The sequence below is a fragment of the Nilaparvata lugens genome, chromosome 6 (assembly GCF_014356525.2).
Source record: "Nilaparvata lugens isolate BPH chromosome 6, ASM1435652v1, whole genome shotgun sequence".
NCBI lineage: Eukaryota > Metazoa > Arthropoda > Insecta > Hemiptera > Delphacidae > Nilaparvata > Nilaparvata lugens.
This window is the reverse complement of record NC_052509.1, coordinates 34,283,220-34,308,106: the sequence shown is the minus strand read 5'-3', so window position 1 is coordinate 34,308,106 and position 24,887 is coordinate 34,283,220. Positions and strand designations below refer to the sequence as shown.

Sequence of the window (24,887 nt, the reverse complement as noted above, 5' to 3'; positions counted from 1 at the left end):
TTTCGAGATTGATGTGAAACTTGAAAAATGGTACCTTTAAACCACCCCACCCCCTTAGCACAGGGGGTAGTAGTGGGGACATTGATATTTTCACCTCCCTAAACAAAGCCGTGGGGTCAAAAATTGTCTTTCAAATTTTTCCCTTATGCCTTTTTTAGCATTCATTGCTTGGACAAGTCAATGTACTTTGTGAAACACCTGTGCTGACAAAATAAAAGCCCAAAGCTGAATATGCTAATAAATGATAATTGTAATTATTTAAGAATTCATTACGGTCTTCTTTTATCTTATAAACTGATTTTATTATACTTTATTATATGCTTGATAACATTTACAGGAGGAAAACAAAGAAAAAAAGTTACTGCAATCTTGCCAAAGGATTCTGAGGACTCAGCTGAACAATGCAAATCTTCTAAGTCAGCCAGGCAGCTAAGTCATGAGGCTAGGAAGAAAAACAAGGAAATGCTGTCTAAAGGTTATCATGAAGCAGGATTACCTCATACATAATTTAATTTATAACCAAAATTCATTTAATGAAAAAATGTTAGGTTGAGTCACAACTTAGCAAAAGTTCGACTTTTGTTTCAACATGTTCGTTGGAACAGCTTGGTGAAATTCGTTTACGTTTGGACAAGCAATGTTTCTATAGTGGTCATTTCAGGAAGAAAAAATTGCTACAACCTTTAGATTTGGCACATTTGTCTTACTACATAGGCTAGTTTCACACACATTCGGTTCGGTTTGTTTTCTGTTCGTTGCCGAAAAGGAATAATACTTTTATACATATCAGGTTCTAATACGTACCGTTCTTATAAGGTATTTTCTTCTCGAACACAGCTGTGTTTGGATTTTAACAATATTCATGCTGGTATCAAAAAATAACAGCTGGTGTTCAAATAGTGAGTAAGATGTGATTTCTTGAACTCCAAAATTCCCAAGTTAATTCAAAATATTGTTTAAATAGTTTCTTTTTGATCATGTTAATTTTGGACATTCAGTGATTATTTTTGTTAAATGAAAATCTGTTTCTTGTTTTGACACATGGTACATGAGAAAAATAAAAAAATATTTCCCAGTTTTAACTTATCTTTATATTTTTTAGCAAACTATTCATGGAGAAAAAATACTCCAGTAAACTGAATGAAATGAATTATTGACCTTAATGGTTTTGATATAGAAGATTTTGGAACAGATAATCACGATATCAGGTTAAAATAAAAACAAAAAGCCTAGCGTGTGTGAAAGACTTTTGTTTTTGTCCGCTGTTTCCTAACAACGAATTCTAATTATGATGAAACCTATTCGTGTCGAGGGGCGTTCGGTGCTATGAGGTTGATATTCGGAACCGAATCCAAACCGTATTACCGTTTCTCACTTATCGGCATCGACCGAAAACGAACAGAAACCAAACCGAACAGAACCGTATGAGTGTGAAAGTAGCCCCTCGCTAGTAACGAATTTAAAACGAATTTTATTATTAGTTATTAATTCATGTTACAAATAAATTGTGAAATTTCATTTGGGCTTTCATTCATAACTTTGTTTCATAACAAAGTTAGGAATTTACTATTAGTGTCAAGTGGGCGTTCGGTTCTAACGGTTTCTATTCCGTACCAAATCACCGTTTTACACTTATCGGAATCAGCCGAAAGCGAACAGAAAGCAAACCAAACCGAACCGAATATGTATGAAACTAGCCTTATAATCCAGTCACTATATACATTAGTGTTCGCAATATATATTGTAGTTCTGATTTTTTAAAATATATTATTTGGATACCTGAGAGAAATCCAGAACCAATTTTTTCATGCAAAAATTCCTTGTGTTTCATACAGAATGGCCCAAAAACCTCGTATTTTCGGTTAATTTTCCAGTTTTAGCTATTTTCGCCAAATCCAGTAAACGTACAGAAAAATTTGCTCTCGCATTTTTTTCAGATTATAAAATTTTGAATAAAATGAGATCAATCAGAACTGTCTATCTCCAATGAGTAGGCCTACTGAGTTATTATTTTTCAAAAATTACTAATATTTAAAGAAAAAATCAACTTTGATGTATTTAGTTTTTGATCATCAATATCTTCCGATTGTTATCATTTAGATGTTTAATTCAATAATTATATATTTTTATTGTATTTTTGCTCTATTATCTTTGAGCGTATTTTTGTGCTCTACAATGAGAGATCAGGTAGAGCGCTCTATCTCGTATAAATTTCCAGGTACACCTGACAACAATGCTCTTTGTATTGTGAAAAACACCTAGTTTTTAGCTTCAACCATCATCACCAACTAAATTGTCGTCACATTGATATTTCGCACAGTGATGCACTGTTAGATGCACTTCATTTCAGTATTTCCTAGTGGAAAGGCGCGCTTAAGGACACCTCAAGGATCAAAATTTTAAACACCTATAACGTTTGACACAATGCTCGGATCTCATCGTACTATACTTCATTCTTCTCGTCTCGTCAAGGCGGCCCAAAATCATGCATCATAAGTCACATTTGATCGTAAAATTGATAATTTATTGTTCAGTGTACTTAAGCCCATATTCCCATACACAAAAAATGACCAATTTCTATATTCATAGCTGCATATATTGTGAACTACTTCAGATAAAATTCCTAAATCTTGTGAGGATGTGAAAGTGTTCTCCCTCTTCCCACTTCAATGAATAATACTTTTGATTCCAATACCATTCGAACCTGACAGAAGATTTTAAAAATGGCGATTTTTGCTCTTTCATTTTTTTGGTGGTTAACAGTAGTAACCAAGAGTTTCTAGAACGAGTCTGATACATCATAGAAACTTACGATTGATTTCAAATTGTAGATAATTTCATACTCTACATGCTCGGCTGCCTATGATTCATCTTTAATAACTTTTTCCCATCATAGAACTGCCAAGACCGTTAATATGAGGAAAATATCTTCAATTACCGGATATTTTTAATAATATAATCTAACTTTACGAGCATTTTTTTCATGTCTAGTTTACAGCAAATGAAAGAGAAGATTCTATTGTACATTTAAAGATCAAGTAATGCTTTTTATAATAACGGGTTAGCGAGAAACATAGCTTTGAACATAGAAATTTGTCATTTCTCTTCTGTGTATTGAAATGCCGGTTGAAATAGGTACTCTCAAAAATTAATTTTCCATTTTTCGACCGAATTTGACTTGTGATGCTTGATTTTGAACCGCCTTGACGAGCCGAGAAGAATGAAGTGTAGTACGATGTGATCCGAGCATTGTGTCAAAAGTTATAAGCCCTAAATCTGACAGATCAAACTTTTCTGTTGAAAGTGTTGAATAAAAATGTGAGTAAATGTTACTAGATGTGTTCACTAATACTTGAAAAAGTGAAATTTGATAGTTGGGATTTTATTGATTTTCATATACTCATTTATTCCATTTTTGTATGATTTATTAGTATTTTTAAATGTGAATAACTTTGAAACAGTTTGAGATATCGATGTGCGGGTTTTGCCATTTATTTTCTCTTGTATCGAAATCATGTATCATATTACCACATTTCTATAAAAATGGAGTTGCTTTTAAAATGGTGGTTCCAACATGGTGGACCAAAATTGTGAAGCGACAGAAAATTAGTTTTTTAATCGAATTGGTCCACAATGAATCATACTGTCAAATTATCATTCTAAAATTAATATTAAGCTGCTTTCATAATTTTCACCAACTCTGTATACTTGAGTTGCCATCATCAGCAAAACAAAATTAATATTATTTGTTTGTTTTAGATAAACCCGAGCCTGAACTCCCTGACTACACTGACTCAGAAGATGACCAGCCAAGTACAGTGAGCAGAGGCAACACAACTGACAATGAAGCTAATAAATTACAATCGGGAGAGAAGTTTGAAGATAGCAAAGTGCCAGTCTTTGATGCAAGGCGAATCGGTGGTATACTATTTAAGCTCAACGAGGAGCTCGAACCTATGGACTGGACACCTTCAACTGAAGTATGTTTCATTTTTTACTTATTCGCTGTCATAATCCAATACAAATAGATCTGACCAGTCCTATTTAAAGAGTGGCACAGGATCACTGGAAAAAAGAGTTAATCCTCACGAATAATTCATAAAAGAGATGTTTAACAAATGAAACAATCCAGCATGCTGTTTTATGATTGTAGAATGTACAATCAAAATATCCAAAATAAAGTGCCTCTTTACTTTCTAACATAATACTTTATTCGACAAACTTGAGTCCTATGGGTTTAGGGGGGGCCCCCTCGACTTATTTAAAAGCTACCTGATTAATAGAACGAGGTCTTTAACCATTAATGATCATTCTAGTGTCACAGACTTGACTTCGTATGGTCTTATAGACTGTATCCTACCGAGATGGTGGTTTTTAGTGACTTTAAGGTAATGAAAATACGCCAATTATATATAAAAACCGTAATTAAATACTTGATGAAATATAAATCCCATTTTCCTCGCACTTTAAATTCAATTGTCAATAATTATCATTTAAGGACCACTGCAAATAGATATGTCACATATCATACCAATATTGAATGTTTAAGGAAACAGTTGATTTATATAAGCACTAAAATAATAAACCTTATTCCGGACCACTTCCTCATAGACACTAAGATTAGTGGAAGAACTAAACTAGAAATAAAAACCTGAGCGTCTCGAGATTTCTGCTCTAACTACTGTTTGCATGGCCATTTCTTTTAGATGCATTTGTTGAAAGTGGACTCGCTTACAATTTTTGCTCATATTTTTTCTCTCTTTTTTCCAATCTTTTCCAATTCTTCCCTTTTCCGCTCCTCTTCACCATTAATTCCTTATTTTTATAGCCTCTACCCACCTATTACATGGGAAACCATAGTTGGCTAGGTATTTTCCTCCTTTCTTTTTTCCAGCACACCCCAACATGAAGCCTATAGGCTATTTGTATTTTATTAGAAATTTATTTTTGTTTGTGTTTTTGTATTTTTATTTCTTCTATGTATATTGTGTTGAATTGAATAAAATTATTGATTGATTGAAAGTGACATTGGGAAGAAGTTATTCAATTTTGCGTTCACAGCCTGTTATGTTAACTCTGGAATGACAATGTAGCAAATCTTGGGGAAAGGCAGTGATTACTTTTCCAAGTGTTTCCTTCGGTTCATGGATGTACGGAACACCTTGCCTTCACAGTGACAAGCCCATGTAAATTAATAAATAAATATCCATAAATAATTATTCATGATGTACCTACCAAGCCAGTAATATTGTGAAAAATGTCAAAGAACTGCTCGTTCCACAGTGCTACCAACTGTAATCTTGAACTTATACCCCAACTTAAACTCTTCAACTTATATGGTAACTTATACCCTCCCACTGTATAAGCCCAACAGTCAACTATCCCCTTATGGTTTGATTATGATTAAGTCAGTCTCCCAACATTTCCTATACCTATAGAACTGAATTTCCCATAAGTTGTCATGGTATTATTCATACTCACTCGGCCGGGATGAGTGGGAATAGTCAAATTAGAAATTCTAACTTCTGGTGGGAATCATATTTTTACTGTTTACTGTCACTGTTGTGTGCGAAATCCAGCTTTATGCTATAATATACACTTTACAGGATTGGTGAAAATTATGGAAAACAGCTTCATATTACTTTTAAATGATAATTTCGAATTGAAAAACTACTTCTATGTCGCTTCAAAAGTTTTTCCTCCATCTTAGATCCGTCATTTTGAATCCAACTTAATTTTTTTAAAAGAGAAAGTGGTCCGTATGATACATGAATTCCCCGTGTAAAATTGTGACCCAAGTGACGAATTAAATTACAAAAAATTCCGCCGCAGACGCGGATGTGTGTGAGCTACTAGACTATGTGTCGAAGGAATTTTTCTTTATTGAATGAGGTCATGTAGATTGTAGAAACCGCGAGATAAGTTGAGATCCCTGGCCTTCCCCTACATGCCACTCATCACTGACATTTCTATGGTGGTGTTGAAAAACTTGAGTCTACTTTTCTCTCCTAAGACCGATGATTCTATTCTATAGCATGTTTATTTGCAGACAGTGTAGAAATTATTCTATTTTCAAAAGTTGATATTCTATAAAAAAATTCTCCATTTCATCAATAATATGAAGAATAATGTATCCTCAAAGTTTCATGAATATTTATCTTCTATCGTATTTGAAGGGATCTGTCTCAAAAATTTAAATTTTGTGCGCTCATATCTCAAAAAGTAATAATTGGATGAAAAACATTGTCATGGGATTTTTTCATTTTGAAATCTTTATGTTATATAGGAAATTGAAAAATTATCACCAGTAAAAAGGAATTTTAGCTGCTCGCACAGCCTTAATTCATGCAATTTTAGAATCTAGCTGAAATCTGATTTGTAACGTGTATTGATAAACTACGACACATTATTTATGCACTTTCAATGTTTTCCTGTGATTTACTCAAAAAGTACAAAGAAGAAATTTCGTTGTCCAACGAACTCGATCAGTACATTCAAAGAATATGTGTTGAAATTTTTTTTTTCAATTCAATTCAATTCAGTTTATTTCCAAAAAACATAGTACACAAATAAGAAATACAATATACAACATATTTTGGAATCCCCCTAGGTGTGTAGGGGGGGGGGGAGTTCCACTTTATAAATAACAAGCAGAAACCCGTGCTCCGCAAGGATCTATTGTTAAAGTTGACAAACTGAAAACTTGACGTAATGCAATTTTGAAGAATTAGAAATAGGCCTATAACCATCCTTGGAATCTATATGCAAAATTTCAAGTTAATTAGTCCAGTAGTTCAGACGTGATGATGCATCAAACATAATTTTCCTATCCCGTACGTGTATAAGCCAACTCTTTAATTTATTATCGATACGGTATAGTTAACGACTGCAAGAGATATGACTGTGGAACAGAATAGTGGTGAAACTATGATAGCACCAGAAGTGTCTCAAACACAATAGTAGGTACTACATGAACTTTTTGAAAGTGATTTGAAAACAAAAATGTTAAAAGAACAGAACTGAAAGTTGTCAACCTTATCATTCTACCTCCATTTAGAGAGGCTTTTGTTTTAGTATATAAAAATTAATGTCTGTTTATGTGTTTGTTTGTTTGTTCCCTATAGACTTGAAAACTACTTGACATAACGGCATCAAACATTGGGAATATTTTGTGTGAATATTGGGGATGGTTTCTGAACAGAAATTTTAAAAGGGAGGCTAATAATAATTATTTATTAATCCATTTTACAGACCTATATTTTCAAAATTGTCGGCCGAGCGGCTACCGAAGAACGGAAAGATGATCATGATTCAAGATCATATTGTGATAATATGATTTAGCATCTAAAGTTACCAGCTGTAATAAACACGTCACCCTGTGATAAATTGGTATCCTATCCTGTGTATCCTATGGTATTAAAACGATAGTTTGGAGTTGAAGTGTAGTTGATTGGTTCCAGCTGTAGGTCTAGATAATAGTTCCTCAGAAGACCTATACAAACAATTATCACTCCCCTATCATTGAGAAACTGGAAAATGTTGAAAAAAATATTCACCTGCGAAAGAGAGTTGTTTATAATCCACCTCATGAAAGAGAGTTGTTCATATTGCATTTATCAATTACTGAAGAATGAAAGAATAATTTTCAAATTGTGATTAAATAAAAATGGTAGAGAATAATTAATTCATGTGAATATCAATACCTTTATTTAAAGACATATTAACTGCATGCGTTTTCATATTGCCGATACAGCATTGACTGTAAGACTGCAAAACTGTAGACGTTTATTTAGCAGTCTCAAAAAACTGTTCTAGCTGAAAAATTAATAATTTATGCCACGTGTAGGCCTATACATTGCATCAAGAAAACGAAGTTCAAAACTATGGTTTTCCTAAACATATGTTTTTTAGATAATTTCTTTGATGCAGCTGTTTCACATTTGCCATATTATTATACAGAGTTTGTGAAAACAATATTGATTACCAAAACAATACTATTATTATATTAATATAATTATAGTATTGTGCTGACTATAACCTTAGTGTCCGGTTTCCCATTAGGGAACTTTGGACTATAATACGGCGAGGTGGAAATACCCTTGGGTCTCCCCACCATTGAAAGCCATACGCTAATAATAATAATAATAATTAATAATAATAATAATAATCAATTATCAAAACATATTTATCAAGTATCAGAACAATATTATTGAGGTTAAGTGGAATCAGGTAGAAAGCAGCTGCTGTCAGTTTCTTGCGATTGGCCCGTGCAGCTCCTATCCACGATGACTTGTAGTCTCTAGATATGAACTTGACAATTATAGGTGGATTGGGACGTTCGTTAGTCACGCGTTAGCGGTGCTCGGTTGAAATAAAGTTTATGTTGTAGTTGACATCAATAAAGGCAGCGATTTTGTCCAACAAACCATATAAATTTTCCCCTCGGTTGTACGGAACACCTGTAATTTCTATGTTGTCTTTCCTGCTAAACTGTTCCATATCTTTGATTTTGTCATCAAGAAGATGAACAGTGTTTTTCAGCTTGTCATTTTCTTCCCTAATTTTCAAAAACTCCGACTTATGCGATTCATTATCAGGATGCAAGCAGTGCAAGAGTGTCCTGCATTTTGGTGATAGTGCTATTGACACCTACTAGTTCATTCTTAATGTCAATTACATTAGTGGCCACTGCACCTATCTGCTTTTCCATGTTTGTCTGCATACTGGCTATGGACGCAAGGATTGCGTCTTTAGATGGTGACAACGACGAATCACTGTGAATCAGACGAGTTTTCACCCAAACAAGAGTTGCATTTCCACGTATCCTTATCGAGTTTCGTGAAGTCAACTCTAAAGGTGCGTACAGACTTTCGCTCTGCTCCGCAACCGAACGTCACTCCAGCAGAGCGATTGATGATCGACCGGCGAGCAAGAGTGGTTCGACCGGGGAACGCGAGAAGATCTAACATCTTCCGTAACGTTCATGATGGGTGCGTGGGCGGAGCGACTGTGGTTCGATGGCGGTACGAGGGAGGAGCGTGCTCGGTGCGGGTTGGAAGCGCGAATATGTGTACGCAGCTTTACACATTTTATATGGAAAGTTGATTTACAGGTTGAGCACGTAAGCCTATCTTTTTGATGTTTGATTTTGTTTGCACACTTGGAACAAGACCCCATCGTAGAAGTTGTTTGTATATTCTGATAGTCACTGACCACTATACACGCTGTCACACTAGACTTCACGAAAGAATTCTTTATAATAATAAAAAAAAACGATTCAACTTTTAGTATAAACACTCGTTATATGAGTACATGATAACGTATTACAACGACCGGCACGCCAGGCTGGAGACCTAGGCTAGAGCGAACCGATAACGATGTTCACTCATCGGCGTCTCGACTAGAACTTAATTTATCCCTATTTAATCACTATTTCAATTCGATAAAAGCAATCAAAAGTAGGCTAAACGAACAAACAAACAAATGGACAATGGCGCAGGCTCTAGTCATCAGTAAGGACTTGCAACGCTTTTTCAATTAGTAAGTCAGATTGTTAAAAGTATGATCTATAATGGCTTGTAAATAGCTCTTCATTCAACAACACGGATTGTATGGGAATGCATTTTTTTTCAGAACGAATTTGAAGAAATTCAGTCGAAATCGGTGAATACCGAATGGCAACATTTGGAAAATGAAGTTATCCCTATGGAAATTGATGAAGCCACACTGGATGATACGTTCGTTGTAATCGACACCAACATAATCATTCGGGACTCGGCTTTGCTCGAATCTTTGACCCATTTCGAGTTAGCTGGTAAGCTCACTCTAATTAAAAATGTTTAATCTTATCAAATTATGTACCGTTTTACTGAGAGAGAATTTTTATTTTTAGTAGGCATCAAGGTGTCGTTTTAGTTAATGGGAAATTCCCTGCAGGTTAATTCAACATTGCTAGTCGATTGTTATTGAAACAAAAGGAATAAAACAGTGGTTATAGAGTATTAGTTTATTATGGAGAATATTTGCAAATTAATGGCCCAATTTCAAAATATGTATTTGCAATATTTATTATGAAAAAGGTGTTGACAGCAACTAATCACACCACTCGCAAGATACAAAAGTCCATTTAATAGCATCTTGTACTAAAAATGTACTAGGGAGTATTTAATTCTTTGCAAATATAATAAATTGATTTTGATTGTGTAACATTATTTTATAGTTATAATTTGCTAAAATTTGGTGTTTTTCACAATACAAAGAGGATTGTTGTAATGTTTTTGTCTTAAACTGTTTTCTATCCATTCTTCACAACATTTGAGAAAAATAATAAAATTATCTGTTGCAGGTGGGAGTAAAATCAATGTAATTGTGCCTTGGCAAGTACTACAAGAGTTGGATCATCTAAAGCATAAACTGAAAGGCCTACCAGCAACCCACTGCAGAAATGCGATCCGATTTATTCGTAGTTGTTTCAGCAATAAGTCGAGCAACATGATAGTCCAAAATTCTGTTTCGGAAAAGCTTTGCAGCGAGTTGATAAAGATTGTAGTGCCTGACGACAACATATTAGCTTGCTGTTTGCAAATCATCGGAATCGATCGGAAAACGGTATGGCACACTTTCCAACTACTCTAAACTATGTTAATATCCTCAGTTTGATCGGATAATCAACACTCCACTTTCAGTATAATTTTAAAACTAGGAAATTGTATACATTCTTCTGTTTATTTATTTGTTCAATTTACATTATGTGCATCTTTGTGTAGTAATTTTCATTCTCCTTCCTTTTGGTAACTTTCCAGATATTACTCACTGATGATCTAAACCTTTGCAATAAAGCAAGTGCCCATAATATCGAGGCTTACACAAAAATTGAATTCATTCCGAAGCTTTCCAATAGAAACCAAAAAAGTCTTCCAGGTATTGAAAAGAATAATAGTTGCGTAGGAACACTCCTGAAAAAGGGTATGTACTGATTCATTCAATTGTAATGCATCTTCTCAAATATTTATTTAGTATTGGAAGTAACTGTTAATTTTGGTTTGGAAGTAACAGACTCTACATTAAATGCAAATATTTTGCATCGCATCGGCATTCTTTTTCCCAAAGTATTACATTTTTAATATAATTTATCGATTATGAATAATTATATAGTCTCATTGATCCTATCTTCAAGGTAGATGATATAATATTCAGTGATATCAGAGTATGGAGGAATTCCTTTTCTTTTCATATTATCCAAAAAAAACCTTGTGTATACATCGAAGCGCAGTTGAAAAAGGAATACTCCTGCCAAACCTCATTGAATTCTATCAATAATCGCGTTACATACGGACAGACAAAAGAAAATCCGAGTTAAAACATAGACCTCAAAACGTTCGGTCAAATATGGTCCGTCATTTTGAATTTGACTCAATTTTTTAAACAAGAAGTTGGTCATGCGATACATATTTCAATACGGAATTTCATGACAAAATGAATGAAACCGCACATCGATATCTCAAACCGTTTAGAAGATATTATCATTATTAATCAATACCACTTATGTGTTCCTTTTCTGATTTGTATGGTATTGATTAATAATAATGTGAATATCTTCGAAACTGTTTGAGATATCAATGTGCGGTTCTCGACATTCATTTTGTCTTGAAATTCTGTATCGAAATCATGTATCGCATGACCATCTTCCTATTTAGAAAAATAAAGTTGCATTCAAGATGGCGGACCAGATTTTTAATGTCATAGTAAAGTAGCATTTTCAATTTGAGTAGCATCCCCAGTCACACCAATCGTCAAATTACCTTTGTGTATGTGATACTAGTAGCTCTGTGAACAGTAGACCTCACGCAGTTTCCTCATCCACAAGTATCTGATGTCACCTATTTGAAATGTTAATAAATTCAGTTCACGTTTGAATTTGTATTCCATAATATGATAATTCATCCAGTTCGGTGATAATCTTTCCATCCGATGAAAATATTTCTCAAATATTGGAAAATTAATTTTCTTCAATCAAAAATATTGTAATTTTTTCAGCATTTTTAGTTCATAGATTACTAGCAAGAAAAGGAGCGGTCCCAAGCTACTTCCCTGAGGAACCGCAGGGTGTTAATCAATGACTGATTTGGCGGCAATCTCAAATAACTGGAAAAGGAACCGGAAAACCGTGTTTTTGGGGATTCTGTAAAAAGCTACAGGGCTAGAAGGTCAAATTTTTGTATTCGAGCAGTCCAATACTCTAAAATCATTGCACGAAATTTTAGCGTGTTCGGAATTCCCCAATACCTTGTGACTGGACTAAATGGGCTCAATCTCTTCGTTACAAGCCAAATAAGAATATTGGTGATCCAAGCATAGAAAATATTCTTAATCATTGAAAAATTCAAGATGGCGGTCATGACTGACAGAATTCTTTATATCGATTGCTTTTTAGTTTTCGATTCTAGCACCGAAGTATTTATAACTACCCATACTATAATGTTCGAGATATTCATCTTATTTAAAGTGCTCTTACCATGATTAATATAACTTCAACCATAACCTACTATTACTGAGACTGTGTTCAAAATTACATCTATTTGAGGGCTGTAAGTCCATTTTTCACGGCAGGAGTGTCATTGGAAAAAGAGAGAAAAGTACGGTTTGCAGCGGAAATCACCTTTTTTCCTTCATATTAGGCCTATTCCAAACCTAACAATCAGAAAACCGTGTATCTCAAGAAACCTTGAAGGTGCAGACTTTGAAATGATCAATCTACTCGTTATCATGTTTAGAAAGGGAATATCCATGATGAAAATCTCAAAAATATTTGTCATCATGGAAAAACAAGATGGCGGCAGAAAACTTTGTAGATTTTTATAATACTGCCTGTAATTAAGAAAATGTTGAGAATATCAGAACTTTTTCCCACAGAATAGAATCGACTATAGAATTGGGTAAATCAATCTGGTTTATATCATATATAACTTGAGCTACTGAGCTCGAAATTGTAAAGTTTACAAATTTCTGCAGCTGCCAACTCGTTTTTTAATGATTCCAAATACTTTTGCGATCCTGATCATAGAGATATTCTTTCTCTACACGTGATTACTAAGAGATTGATACCATATCCAAGTCTGTATCTTCAAGTCATGAGATACACGTTTTTCACTTGTTAGGTTTGGCGTATGGTGGAAAAAGCGTGATTTTCCGCTGGAAGCTTTACTTTTTTCTTTATTATTCATTCATTTATACAATAAGTACATCATCGAAATGATTGGGAGAGCAAAAATAAGGTAACTTGTGCTATTCCTCTCCCAAATTTAGATAAGGTTACACATTGTCTTGTAGTTCTTCATTCCACTCTCTAAATATTTTCACAAAGTAGATTTTCAAATTTAGATGATTCAAAACCAAACATAGAAAAATATTTCACACTTATAACTAAAATAGGAAATATTTACATATTTGTTCTCTCTTTCTCATGCCAATCCAGCCGTCAAAAAATGACCTACAATCTTCAACTAGACGTCATTTCAAAGCTTATGGAATAGTCTTTAACACCATTTCAATAATATTAGTGTTTGTTCACCCCATTTATAGGGTGGGGAGTAATATCAAGTCCCCAAAAATCAGATTCCAAGCTTTTTAGTAGTATTAAAAATGAACTAGGTAGTTTAAATGATATATGACTTCCGAATATTGTAGAATGGTTGTTTTGGAACTATAATATGGCAGAATGTATTTTATATCATCAATATTAAAAGAATTAGACTACAGGCGATTTTTTTGTAAATTGAGAATTTTTTGCCGCCATCCTGAATTTTTCAATGATGAAGAATATTTTCGTTGCTTCCATCATAAACATTCTTATTCGCCTTGTTGTGACGAAGAGATTGAGCCCATTTGCAAGTCTTTATCATGAAGTCGTCGTGAAAAAATCGATTTAAAAGTACAGCTTCAATGACAGTGTTACTTGGCTCAGCTGCTATAATGACATCAGAAAAAATCATAACTCCATAACAAATTATTATAAAAAGCTTGAAATGATCGCGACTAAATCATAAATTACGTTTTGAAAAAATAGTATCGTACCTATTATTGAAAAAACGTCTCTGAAAATAGATATTTAGAGAAAAATCACTCTTTTTGAAAAAGTGCATTTTTGTTGGTTAAAATTATGTTTTAGGAGGAAATGTTTAAAAACAGCCATTATAGAACAGCTCATTGTGATTCGAGACCCGTTAACTACAGGTTAATTAACAAACGCTAAATCCGCCATTTTGAATCGGCCATTACGCGGCCCAGTCGCGACCCCCATTGGCGCGTCAAGTGGCTCGGATATACTGAGATACCCTACAATCAGAATATTTGGGTCTGTTTCCATCTTCACGAACTTGCCCACGAAATAAATACGTAACCCTACTACAAGTTACACTGTACCAAGTTGTAGAGTTTACTAAATAAATTGCAATTAATGGAAAATAACTTCTCATCACAGTATTTAATCTTCAGTATATATTATTTTTTAACATGTAAATAGTTGTAATCAATAACAAATTGAAAAATAATTTTCTGCTCTCTATCTCTGTCCGGTGTGTTGTTGGGAAGGATATTTTTGAACGAGCGCTAGCGAGTTCTCACTTTTGACTTACTGTAGGCTAAAGTTGTTGTCCGTCTGTTTGTAAGTTCTACAATAACTTTAGAAAGAATTGATAAATCAGCTTCATATTTTTAACACGTATTCTTCGAACCTTCTTACAGGTCAAGCTCTTCGGACTACAAAATCGACTCACTCCTTCATCCTTCTTCAGGATATAAAAATAACGTAGAAAGTGCATAAGGAAAAAATTGTTTTGATTTATCATTTAGACAGCTGGAATTAATTGCTTGACTCATAATTTCAGCTGGTTAATATACAACATAATTTACAACTTTAACATCAACTGAGGCTATTTGGAAGCTATCACACAGACAGACCTTCATACGCTGATACATGATTTCAGCTTACACAACATAATTTACAACTTTTACATCAACAAATTGATACGGGTTGAGATATCAATGTGCGGTTATCACCATTCATTTTCTCCTGGAACTCTACTGTATCGAAATCATGTATCACATGACCACCTTCTCATTTAAAAAAATTAAATTTAGATTCATATGAGGAACAAAGATGTTGAAAGATGTTGAACCTACTGTCAAATTATTCTTGTAAAAGAAATATTTAGCTGTTTCCATGATTTTAACCAACTATGTATAACTAATAGCTGCGGGTTTCAAAGATTACAATACAACAGTTTATGAGCGAGTTGTCCAACCCAAGGGGTCACTAGTTTATCTCCTTCTAAGAGAGTCGACAATTATTTGTTGAAACACCGCCGATTTATGTAGTTACATTACTTTATTATGTTGTAACTAGACCCATCTCTAACCCAAGTGGCTATCCACATAAATATTTCCACTAACAGAAAGAACAGCATACAATGAAGGTGGCCCATTTTCAGGTAAATATTTCCAAGCCTTATTTATGAAAAATATTCTTATGAATGATCTTAGCCGGGTGAGATCTGGCTCTTTGTAATCTGCTACTAGAATCGGTAAGATTGGCTCTGTAGACAACATTTTCTGGCTAAGTTTGTTCTTGAGAATCGTTTTCAAAAACGATACTTTGTTACATCCAAAAATGGAATAATATTATTGGTCATGAGCTGGGTAGTAAATTTTTCACGGTTTCCTTTTCAAATATTGCCAGTCACGATAGTTTATCGTGAAAGTTGATCTATCTGAAGAAAAACTAAACTTTTTCGAAACAGAAATGTTATGTAATAAATCAAAAATAAAAGCTCAGTATATATTGCAAGCTTTTACTAAGAATTTATTCAACTCAACTGTAACTCACTGTAACTTCTTGACAGAACTGCTTCTTACAATAATTGTTATTGTATGTAATTTCAATATATATTTAATATTGATGAAAAAATATATTTATTATATGAATCATTAGATATTTAATAATATAATATAAAAATATAAATAATAATAAATACTTTTGAATATTGCATTTATTAATTTTTCATCTTAAAAATAATTTTTAATTGAGTTAATTCATTTTTTGAAGTTAGTTGAATTGAATCTTTCAATTATTTGTATTATCTTGAAATTATTTGTATCAATGATTTCAATAATTATTTTATCAATAATTGTTTCTTATCAATTATTTGTATTATCTAATTCAGATCGATTAAGTTTTGTTCTCACTTATCAGGAAGTTGCTCTATACATAAATCATCGCCAAACAAAAGAACAGCCCTCAGTGAAAGTATTTCCATTTAGTCCAGTCAAATGGTCGTTTTTCAGGAAACAGCCCTGAAAGAATTTTTCTCGACGGTTCAATATGTATTTTGGGGCGCTGAATTCGAATCTGAAATTTGCTGACACGCCAGAGGGCGGCTTCACCCCAAAACCCCCCCAAAAAAACCAAAATTTCGGACTTTTTTCAATTTTCCCATTTTATCTTGTGAACCTTGAGTTTCTCAAGAAAAATCATTCTCGACAAAATTAAAGAGAATAAAATTTCCAATAAATTGAGTGGTTGCACAGGATACTATAGCTCATTCTTCTCAGCTCGTCAAGGTGGTTCAAAATCATGTATCATCTATCTATCTTGGATCCGCCATTTCGAACCCAACTTCATTTTTCAAATTATGGGAAAGTGGTCATGTGATACAGAATTTCAAGAGAAAATGAATAACGAAAACCGTAAGGTATCTCAAACCGTTTCAAAACTATCCACATTCAAAGATATTAATGAATCGTACAAAAATGAAATAAATAAATACATCGAAAATCTGAAAATATTCCAAACTATCAATTTTTTCCTTTTTTAACACGTTAGTAAACACTTATAGTAACATCTACTCACACATTTAACAATTTCAACAAACAAGTCTGATCTGTCAGATTTTTAATGCACCGATTTATTTTTTATTAGTACCTATCATTTATGTAAATAACTTTAAAAACGGTTTTACATATTTATTTATGTGCGGATCTTGTCATTCATTTTCTCTTGAAATTCCGTTTCGAAATCATGTATGATATTATCACCTTCCCATTAGAAAAAATGAAATTGGATTCAAAATGGCGGATCCAAGAAGGCAAATCAGAATTTTTAAGCCGTAGAAAAGTAGTTTTTTATTCAAATAGGATCCTCAACCAACCCCATTTTCAAATTATCCTTGTAAGAGAAATGATAATGTTTCCCCTCTCTTCTATTATCATTAATATTAAATTCCTCTTCTCAGTTCCCATACATATATGTTTTACTCTGTATATAAAGAACGTCAATGAATACTTGATTAAATTATATAAATCTTATTTTCCCCTCACTCTAAACATAATAGTGAATCATTTAAGGCCCACTGCTAACAGATATGTTACATAATTATAACACCAATATTGAATGTTGAAGAAGGCAGTTGATTTATATGAGTAATAAAATAAGTTGCTTCCTTCAATACCACCCCTTACTAACTTGTAATAAATCTATATAAAAGATTCAGTTCTATTATTTAGTCCCATGAATCTAATCTTGCAATTAGTTTTTCGTACACCCATACTCATATATTGTGTATAATTATTATCAAGTTTTAATTTAACCTGTACTATGTAATCGTTAATATCGTAATGCATATCGACTGAAATTCGTCTTCGTTTTCAGTTCCAGGCCATAAAGAAGAGCTGCCCTATTCAGTTTTTAGAAACATGATGCCCCGTAAATATTGCGACCTTTCTTTTTCGCAAAACGACAAAAAGACCGGTAGGTATTGGGAAAGGTAAAATCATCTGGCATTCCATTATCCTACCTGAATGAATAACTGTTTTTGACGACAGTGTCCCAGGTTGTCGACTACAGAGTATCGCTTTCACTGCAGTCTGTCGACATTTGTTGGCCGCCTCACTCGAAACTTTCAAACATTTGTAAGTTTGTTCTTGAGAATCGTTTTCAAAAACGATACTTTGTTACATCCAAAATGGAATAATATTATTGGTCATGAGCTGGGTAGTAAATTTTTCACGGTTTCCTTTTCAAATATTGCCAGTCACGATAGTTTATCGTGAAAGTTGATCTATCTGAAGAAAAATTAAACTTTTTCGAAACAGAAATGTTATGTAATAAATCAAAAATAAAAGCTCAGTATATATTGCAAGCTTTTACTAAGAATTTATTCAACTCAACTGTAACTCACTGTAACTTCTTGACAGAACTGCTTCTTACAATAATTGTTATTGTATGTAATTTCAATATATATTTAATATTGATGAAAAATATATTTATTATATGAATCATTAGATATTAATAATATAATATATAAAAATATAATAATAATAAATACTTTTGAATATTGCATTTATTAATTTTTCATCTTAAAAATAATTTTTAATTGAGTTAATTCATTTTTTGAAGTTAGTTGAATTGAATCTTTCAATTATTTGTATTATCTTGAAATTATTTGTATCAATGATTTCAATAATTATTTTATCAATAATTGTTTCTTATCAATTATTTGTATTATCTAATTCAGATCGATTAAGTTTTGTTCTCACTTATCAGGAAGTTGCTCTATACATAAATCATCGCCAAACAAAAGAACAGCCCTCAGTGAAAGTATTTCCATTTAGTCCAGTCAAATGGTCGTTTTTCAGGAAACAGCCCTGAAAGAATTTTTCTCGACGGTTCAATATGTATTTTGGGGCGCTGAATTCGAATCTGAAATTTGCTGACACGCCAGAGGGCGGCTTCACCCCAAAACCCCCCAAAAAAAACAAAATTTCGGACTTTTTTCAATTTCCCATTTATCTTGTGAACCTTGAGTTTCTCAAGAAAAATCATTCTCGACAAATTAAAGAGAATAAAATTTCCAATAAATTGAGTGGTTGCACAGGATACTATAGCTCATTCTTCTCAGCTCGTCAAGGTGGTTCAAAATCATGTATCATCTATCTATCTTGGATCCGCCATTTCGAACCCAACTTCATTTTTCAATTATGGGAAAGTGGTCATGTGATACAGAATTTCAAGAGAAAATGAATAACGAAAACCGTAAGGTATCTCAAACCGTTTCAAAACTATCCACATTCAAAGATATTAATGAATCGTACAAAAATGAAATAAATAAATACATCGAAAATCTGAAAATATTCCAAACTATCAATTTTTCCTTTTTTAACACGTTAGTAAACACTTATAGTACATCTACTCACACATTTAACAATTTCAACAAACAAGTCTGATCTGTCAGATTTTTAATGCACCGATTTATTTTTTATTAGTACCTATCATTATGTAAATAACTTTAAAAACGGTTTACATATTTATTTATGTGCGGATCTTGTCATTCATTTTCTCTTGAAATTCCGTTTCGAAATCATGTATGATATTATCACCTTCCCATTAGAAAAATGAAATTGGATTCAAAATGGCGGATCCAAGAAGGCAAATCAGAATTTTTAAGCCGGAGAAAAGTAGTTTTTTATTCAATAGGATCCTCAACCAACCCCATTTTCAAATTATCCTTGTAAGAGAAATGATAATGTTTCCCCTCTCTTCTATTATCATTAATATTAAATTCCTCTTCTCAGTTCCCATACATATATGTTTTACTCTGTATATAAAGAACGTCAATGAATACTTGATTAATTATATAAATCTTATTTTCCCCTCACTCTAAACATAATAGTGAATCATTTAAGGCCCACTGCTAACAGATATGTTACATAATTATAACACCAATATTGAATGTTGAAGAAGGCAGTTGATTTATATGAGTAATAAAATAAGTTGCTTCCTTCAATACCACCCCTTACTAACTTGTAATAAATCTATATAAAAGATTCAGTTCTATTATTTAGTCCCATGAATCTAATCTTGCAATTAGTTTTTCGTACACCCATACTCATATATTGTGTATAACTATTATCAAGTTTTAATTTAACCTGTACTATGTAATCGTTAATATCGTAATGCATAATCGTAATGATCGTAATGCATATCGACTGAAATTCGTCTTCGTTTTCAGTTCCAGGCCATAAAGAAGAGCTGCCCTATTCAGTTTTTAGAAACATGATGCCCCGTAAATATTGCGACCTTTCTTTTTCGCAAAACGACAAAAAGACCGGTAGGTATTGGGAAAGGTAAAATCATCTGGCATTCCATTATCCTACCTGAATGAATAACTGTTTTTGACGACAGTGTCCCAGGTTGTCGACTACAGAGTATCGCTTTCACTGCAGTCTGTCGACATTTGTTGGCCGCCTCACTCGAAACTTTCAAACATTTGTAAATTTGTGGTTAGTTAGGTACTGTCCCTGTTCCAGTAGAAAGTTACAAGGAACTAGTTGCAGACATAATGAATAAAGTAGAGCATTTGCTTATACTTCCAATGTATTAAGCATATGCTTCATTTTCTTTGAATAAACGTGAGCAAAACCTTTTGCTCATGCTCATCAAAAAAAAATTATTTGCTCAAAAGTAAAGCTTATGCTCAAAATTGTATGACTAGACTAGAGCTTTTGCTCAAATTTTATAGCAAATGCTTCATAAAAGGTGAATCTAGTCAAGAGCAGTTTTTCACCCTTTGCTCATTTGTTTTATAACAAAAGTCATTGTTTTTCTTTGATTTCATTTATTGAAACTCCATACATTACAACATAATCAACATTAAATCTTTTTAAACATAACCTTAAACCTTCTAATTCTTTTCAGTGGCCACTGCCATCTACATAATACAACATCTTCCCCTCAAAGAAAAGCTTATTAGAATAAAATAAAAATTGACTTGCTATATGTATATAAAATAATATAATGTCATAATTAATCATTAACAACTACTGAACTCAATTAAAATTCAGTATTATAATTAAACATCAATATAAAAAAAATTAAAGACAATATAAATACATAATTATGTAGCATACACCACATCATACTCATCAGACCGTCTTGGTCTCCTACGTTCTCTTACATTATTATGACCTCTTAAATTATTATTCCCTCTTACTATTGGTTCATTTACTTCATTGTTCCTTTCCACTCCCTATTCCTCTACTCTACACATCTCATCCTCACCAATAACACCTTTGATGCTTTGCTGTGGTTCATTACCGGAATTTCTGATATGATATGAGTTTCGCCTATAAACATTACCATCTTCTAATTTATATGACCTGAAATCATTAACCTTACTAATCACTCTACCAGGTCTCCAACTACTTCCACCACTTCTGAAAATTACATTATCCCCTTGCCTAAAATCATTTCTTACTCTAGCAGTTCTGTCATAATAGTGTTTCATTGTTTGTTGTTTGTCCTTCAATATGTTTTGAATTGAATTGTAGTTAACATCAGTAACATGCAAATCTTTATACAAAGCAGGCAATTTTGTTTTTACCCTCCTACTCATTAATATTTGTGCAGATGACAAGCCAATACCTTCAATAGGTGTGTTTCTGTATGCAAGCAATGCTAAATTAATATCAGCATTCTTCCTCAAAAGATTTCTAGCTACTTTACTCCAGCTGCAGCCCTCCCATTTGATTTGGGATGGTATGGACTAGATGTTTTAACAACAAAACCCCAATCACTAGCAAAACATTTAAATTCACTCGATAAAAATGGCATATTATCTGAAACAAACTGGTTCGGAATTCCATGAGTAGAGAAAATTTCTTTTAAAACAGAAATAACAGCAAAAGCAGATTTATATTTAATTTGTTTCACTTGGAGAAATAATCACTTAGTACTAAATAAGATAAATTATTAAATTCACAAATGTCAGCAGCTACTATACTGAAAGGATTATCTGGAATATCTCTTAGCATCATAGGCTCTTCAACATTAGCAGGTCTGTATTTCTCACATATCTTACATTTCAATACAAAATTCTCAATATCACTCGCCATATTAGGCCAATAATAACTTTGACGTGCCAGAGCAATAGTTTTTGTTACACCCATATGACTCTCATGCAATAGTTGAAGAATTTTGGTTTGCAATTTTGTTGGTACAACTAACCTACTGTTGAATAATAATAAGTCATCTATCACACTAAGTTCATTCCTAATCTTATGAAAAAAATCACATTGGCATTCAGCTGTCTGTTACTGACTGGCCAACCCTCACAAACATTTTCTTTACAATAGATAAGATAGGATCATTATTTGTCGTTGATCTGAAATGTTTTGAATCCAAATCATTTATACAAATACACTGTGTAATTCCATGAACAGCTTCAAGCATAGTATCATCCTCCTGTACAGGATCATTCAAGTATGCTCGTGACAAAGTGTCTGCAACAAGCAATTGTTTTCCTGGCATGTATGATACATCTAAATTATATTTCAACAGTTTTAATTTCATTCTTTGAAGCCTCGCAGATCCAATGCTACTCATATTATATTACTGGATAACACCATCACCGTGTCGCGGGCTCGGTGCGGTTAAGTGTGTCCCGGCCTTTAAAGAGTACCGTATCTTTACTTTCGAGCTGAGCTCGACCCATTGATATTTTAAACTGAAAAAGCCCACTGTAATAATTGACCTTGAGAGGTTGTGAATGAAATTACTACATAATTTCGCTCCTGGGTTTTGGAAGATTTTGTGTTATAAATAGTCACGGATAAGTACAAATTTTGTGTTTATTTCATTATTAATTGTTTCTTGATCATGTGTTATCATTTTGTTCTAGATTTTAATTCTTAATTCTATTTTAAAAAGCCAAACACCGTTTAGAGGTTAGTTTGAGGTTAGGTTTTCGAGATTTAAAAATAAACATAGATAGTTTACTTGACTAAAATTATAACCAGATTAAAATCCTATCATTTATAAATCATTTATTATTATTGCAAGTAATATAATTTCTTAGATAGGAAGATGAGCTCAAGTAAAACACCGAAGGTTAATAATAGAAATGTAAACATTGCGGGAGTACTTACGCGTTCCCAAAACCAAAATTCAAAAACGCCAAAACCAAAAACCCCAGTTCTTCAAACTACTTTAGCCGAAAAAGTTGCTCAACTACAAAGTAGCCACACTAATTTAAAAAACCAATTAGAAGTAACTTTAAAAACGTCTGAGGAAGAAAGGTTAGGGATGGTAGAAGAAATTAAATCTTTGGAACTGATTATAAAATTACAAGATGAAGACCATAAAAAAGAAATACTAAATCTAAAAAATCAATGTAGTCTAATGTCGGAGGAAATAAAGAAACTAAAATCTAAATTTGATAATACTAAATGTATGATAGAACCTCCGTCCAAATGCAAAAAAATAGAATCTAACCTAAATGATGGGAAATGCTCTGAAAATGGTCGAAATAAAACGTACAGTGAGGTTTTGAAGACAGCAACCAAAAATATAGCTGAGGGAAATAAAGATAGGAAAGGGAGAGTTCTGCTACTGACGTCCAGTCATGGACGTGATTGCAGTGATCTCCTTGATAAAAGATTAAAAAATAAATTTGATGTCCAATGTTTTTTCAAGCCAAGTGCATCAATTAATGCAGTTGTAGAGTCAGCTAGGGAACAAACTAAAGACTTTGATGAAAATGACTATCTAATTGTACTGGGTGGCTCAAATAATATAAATGAACCTAACTTGAATCATCTTCCTCAAGTAACAGAAAAAATCAAGGAAATTGTGCCACTCAGCAAAAAAACAAACTTAATAATAAGTACTATTCCTAATAGGTTTGATAGGCCAGAATTAAATGAAGCAATCAATTCGACAAACAAATCAATCCATAATACAATCAACAGCCTAAAAAATAAGAATTCTAAACAACTGGGGATTTGTTTTCTAAATGAAAGGCTGAAAAGACATAACTTCACTAATCATGGGTTGCATCTAAATCGATCTGGCAAAGTAATCTTTTGTAATAGATTGGCAGAGCTGATTGAAAGCCGTTTGCAATCCTCTGGTTTAAAAACAGTCAAAAAAACAAATAACGATTTTTTAGTAAATTGGCTCAAAACAGGGAAAGGGAAATAGCTACAAATGCTAGAGATAGAGTAGCACAAGATGGTAAGGTTTTTAGTATTTATCATCAAAATATTCAGTATCTTCGCAACAAAATTGACAGATTAGAAGTATTTCTTAAACAGGAGGATCCTGACATTGTTATTTTCACAGAGCATGGCTTAAAAATAAAGGAAATAAATCAAGTTAGGATTCCAGGCTATTCACTGAGATCAGAATTTTGTAGAATAGCTCATAGAAGTGGTGGTGTATGTATATTCACTAGCAATGCTAAACATACCCAAACTTATGAACTGGATTTTGTTAAGAGATTTTCTGTTGAGATGGATTTAGAGGTGACGGGACTAAGGTTAAAAATTGATGATCGATTTGAGGTAGTAGTGTTAGGTATCTATAGGTCACCAAATGGAGACTGGCAAAAATTTTGTGAGCTGCTCCATACACTTTTGGAAATTACAACCGCTCGTTTCACAAATGTTATAGTAGTAGGAGATTTCAATACCGATTTTGCCAGGCAGGATAAAATGACAGAGGATATTAGAGATATTATTAATATGAATAATTTAGAAATTAAGGTCCACGAATATACAAGAGTAACTCGAACTTCACAGACAATTATTGATAATATCCTCACAAATATAGAAGGTTGTAATGTCAGGTTAGGTAGCTCAGATCTATCAGATCATAACTATCAAATTTTAGATGTTAAGTTGCAGGGCCAGAATCCAAGCAGAAAAAAAACTTTTGTGAAAGAAATTCAGCAATATGAGCTAGGAAATATAAATTGTTTGAAGCAGAAACTGCTTCAAGAAAATTGGAGTAGTGTTTATAACAGTTGTAACCTAAATTACAAATATAAGCAATTCAT

The 24,887-nt window shown here is 32.9% G+C and overlaps 1 protein-coding gene across 4 annotated transcripts in view; it reads left to right on the top strand.

Annotated features, from left to right (window-relative positions):
* The window catches only part of LOC111054399 (transcriptional protein SWT1), a 73,344-nt gene that overhangs the window by 18,456 nt on the left and 30,001 nt on the right, over positions 1-24,887 (top strand). For all 4 annotated transcript variants that reach the window (XR_005571612.1, XR_005571611.1, XR_005571610.1 and 1 more), the window contains 6 exons: positions 338-475; positions 3,760-3,980; positions 9,634-9,814; positions 10,346-10,608; positions 10,803-10,965; positions 17,705-17,803. Coding sequence is in view for 1 of the 4 variants with exons in the window: in XM_039430674.1 (XP_039286608.1) it covers positions 338-475; positions 3,760-3,980; positions 9,634-9,814; positions 10,346-10,608; positions 10,803-10,965; positions 17,705-17,803 (1,065 nt within the window). In the remaining 3 variants the exon portion in view is untranslated. The remainder of the gene's footprint in view (positions 1-337; positions 476-3,759; positions 3,981-9,633; positions 9,815-10,345; positions 10,609-10,802; positions 10,966-17,704; positions 17,804-24,887) is intronic.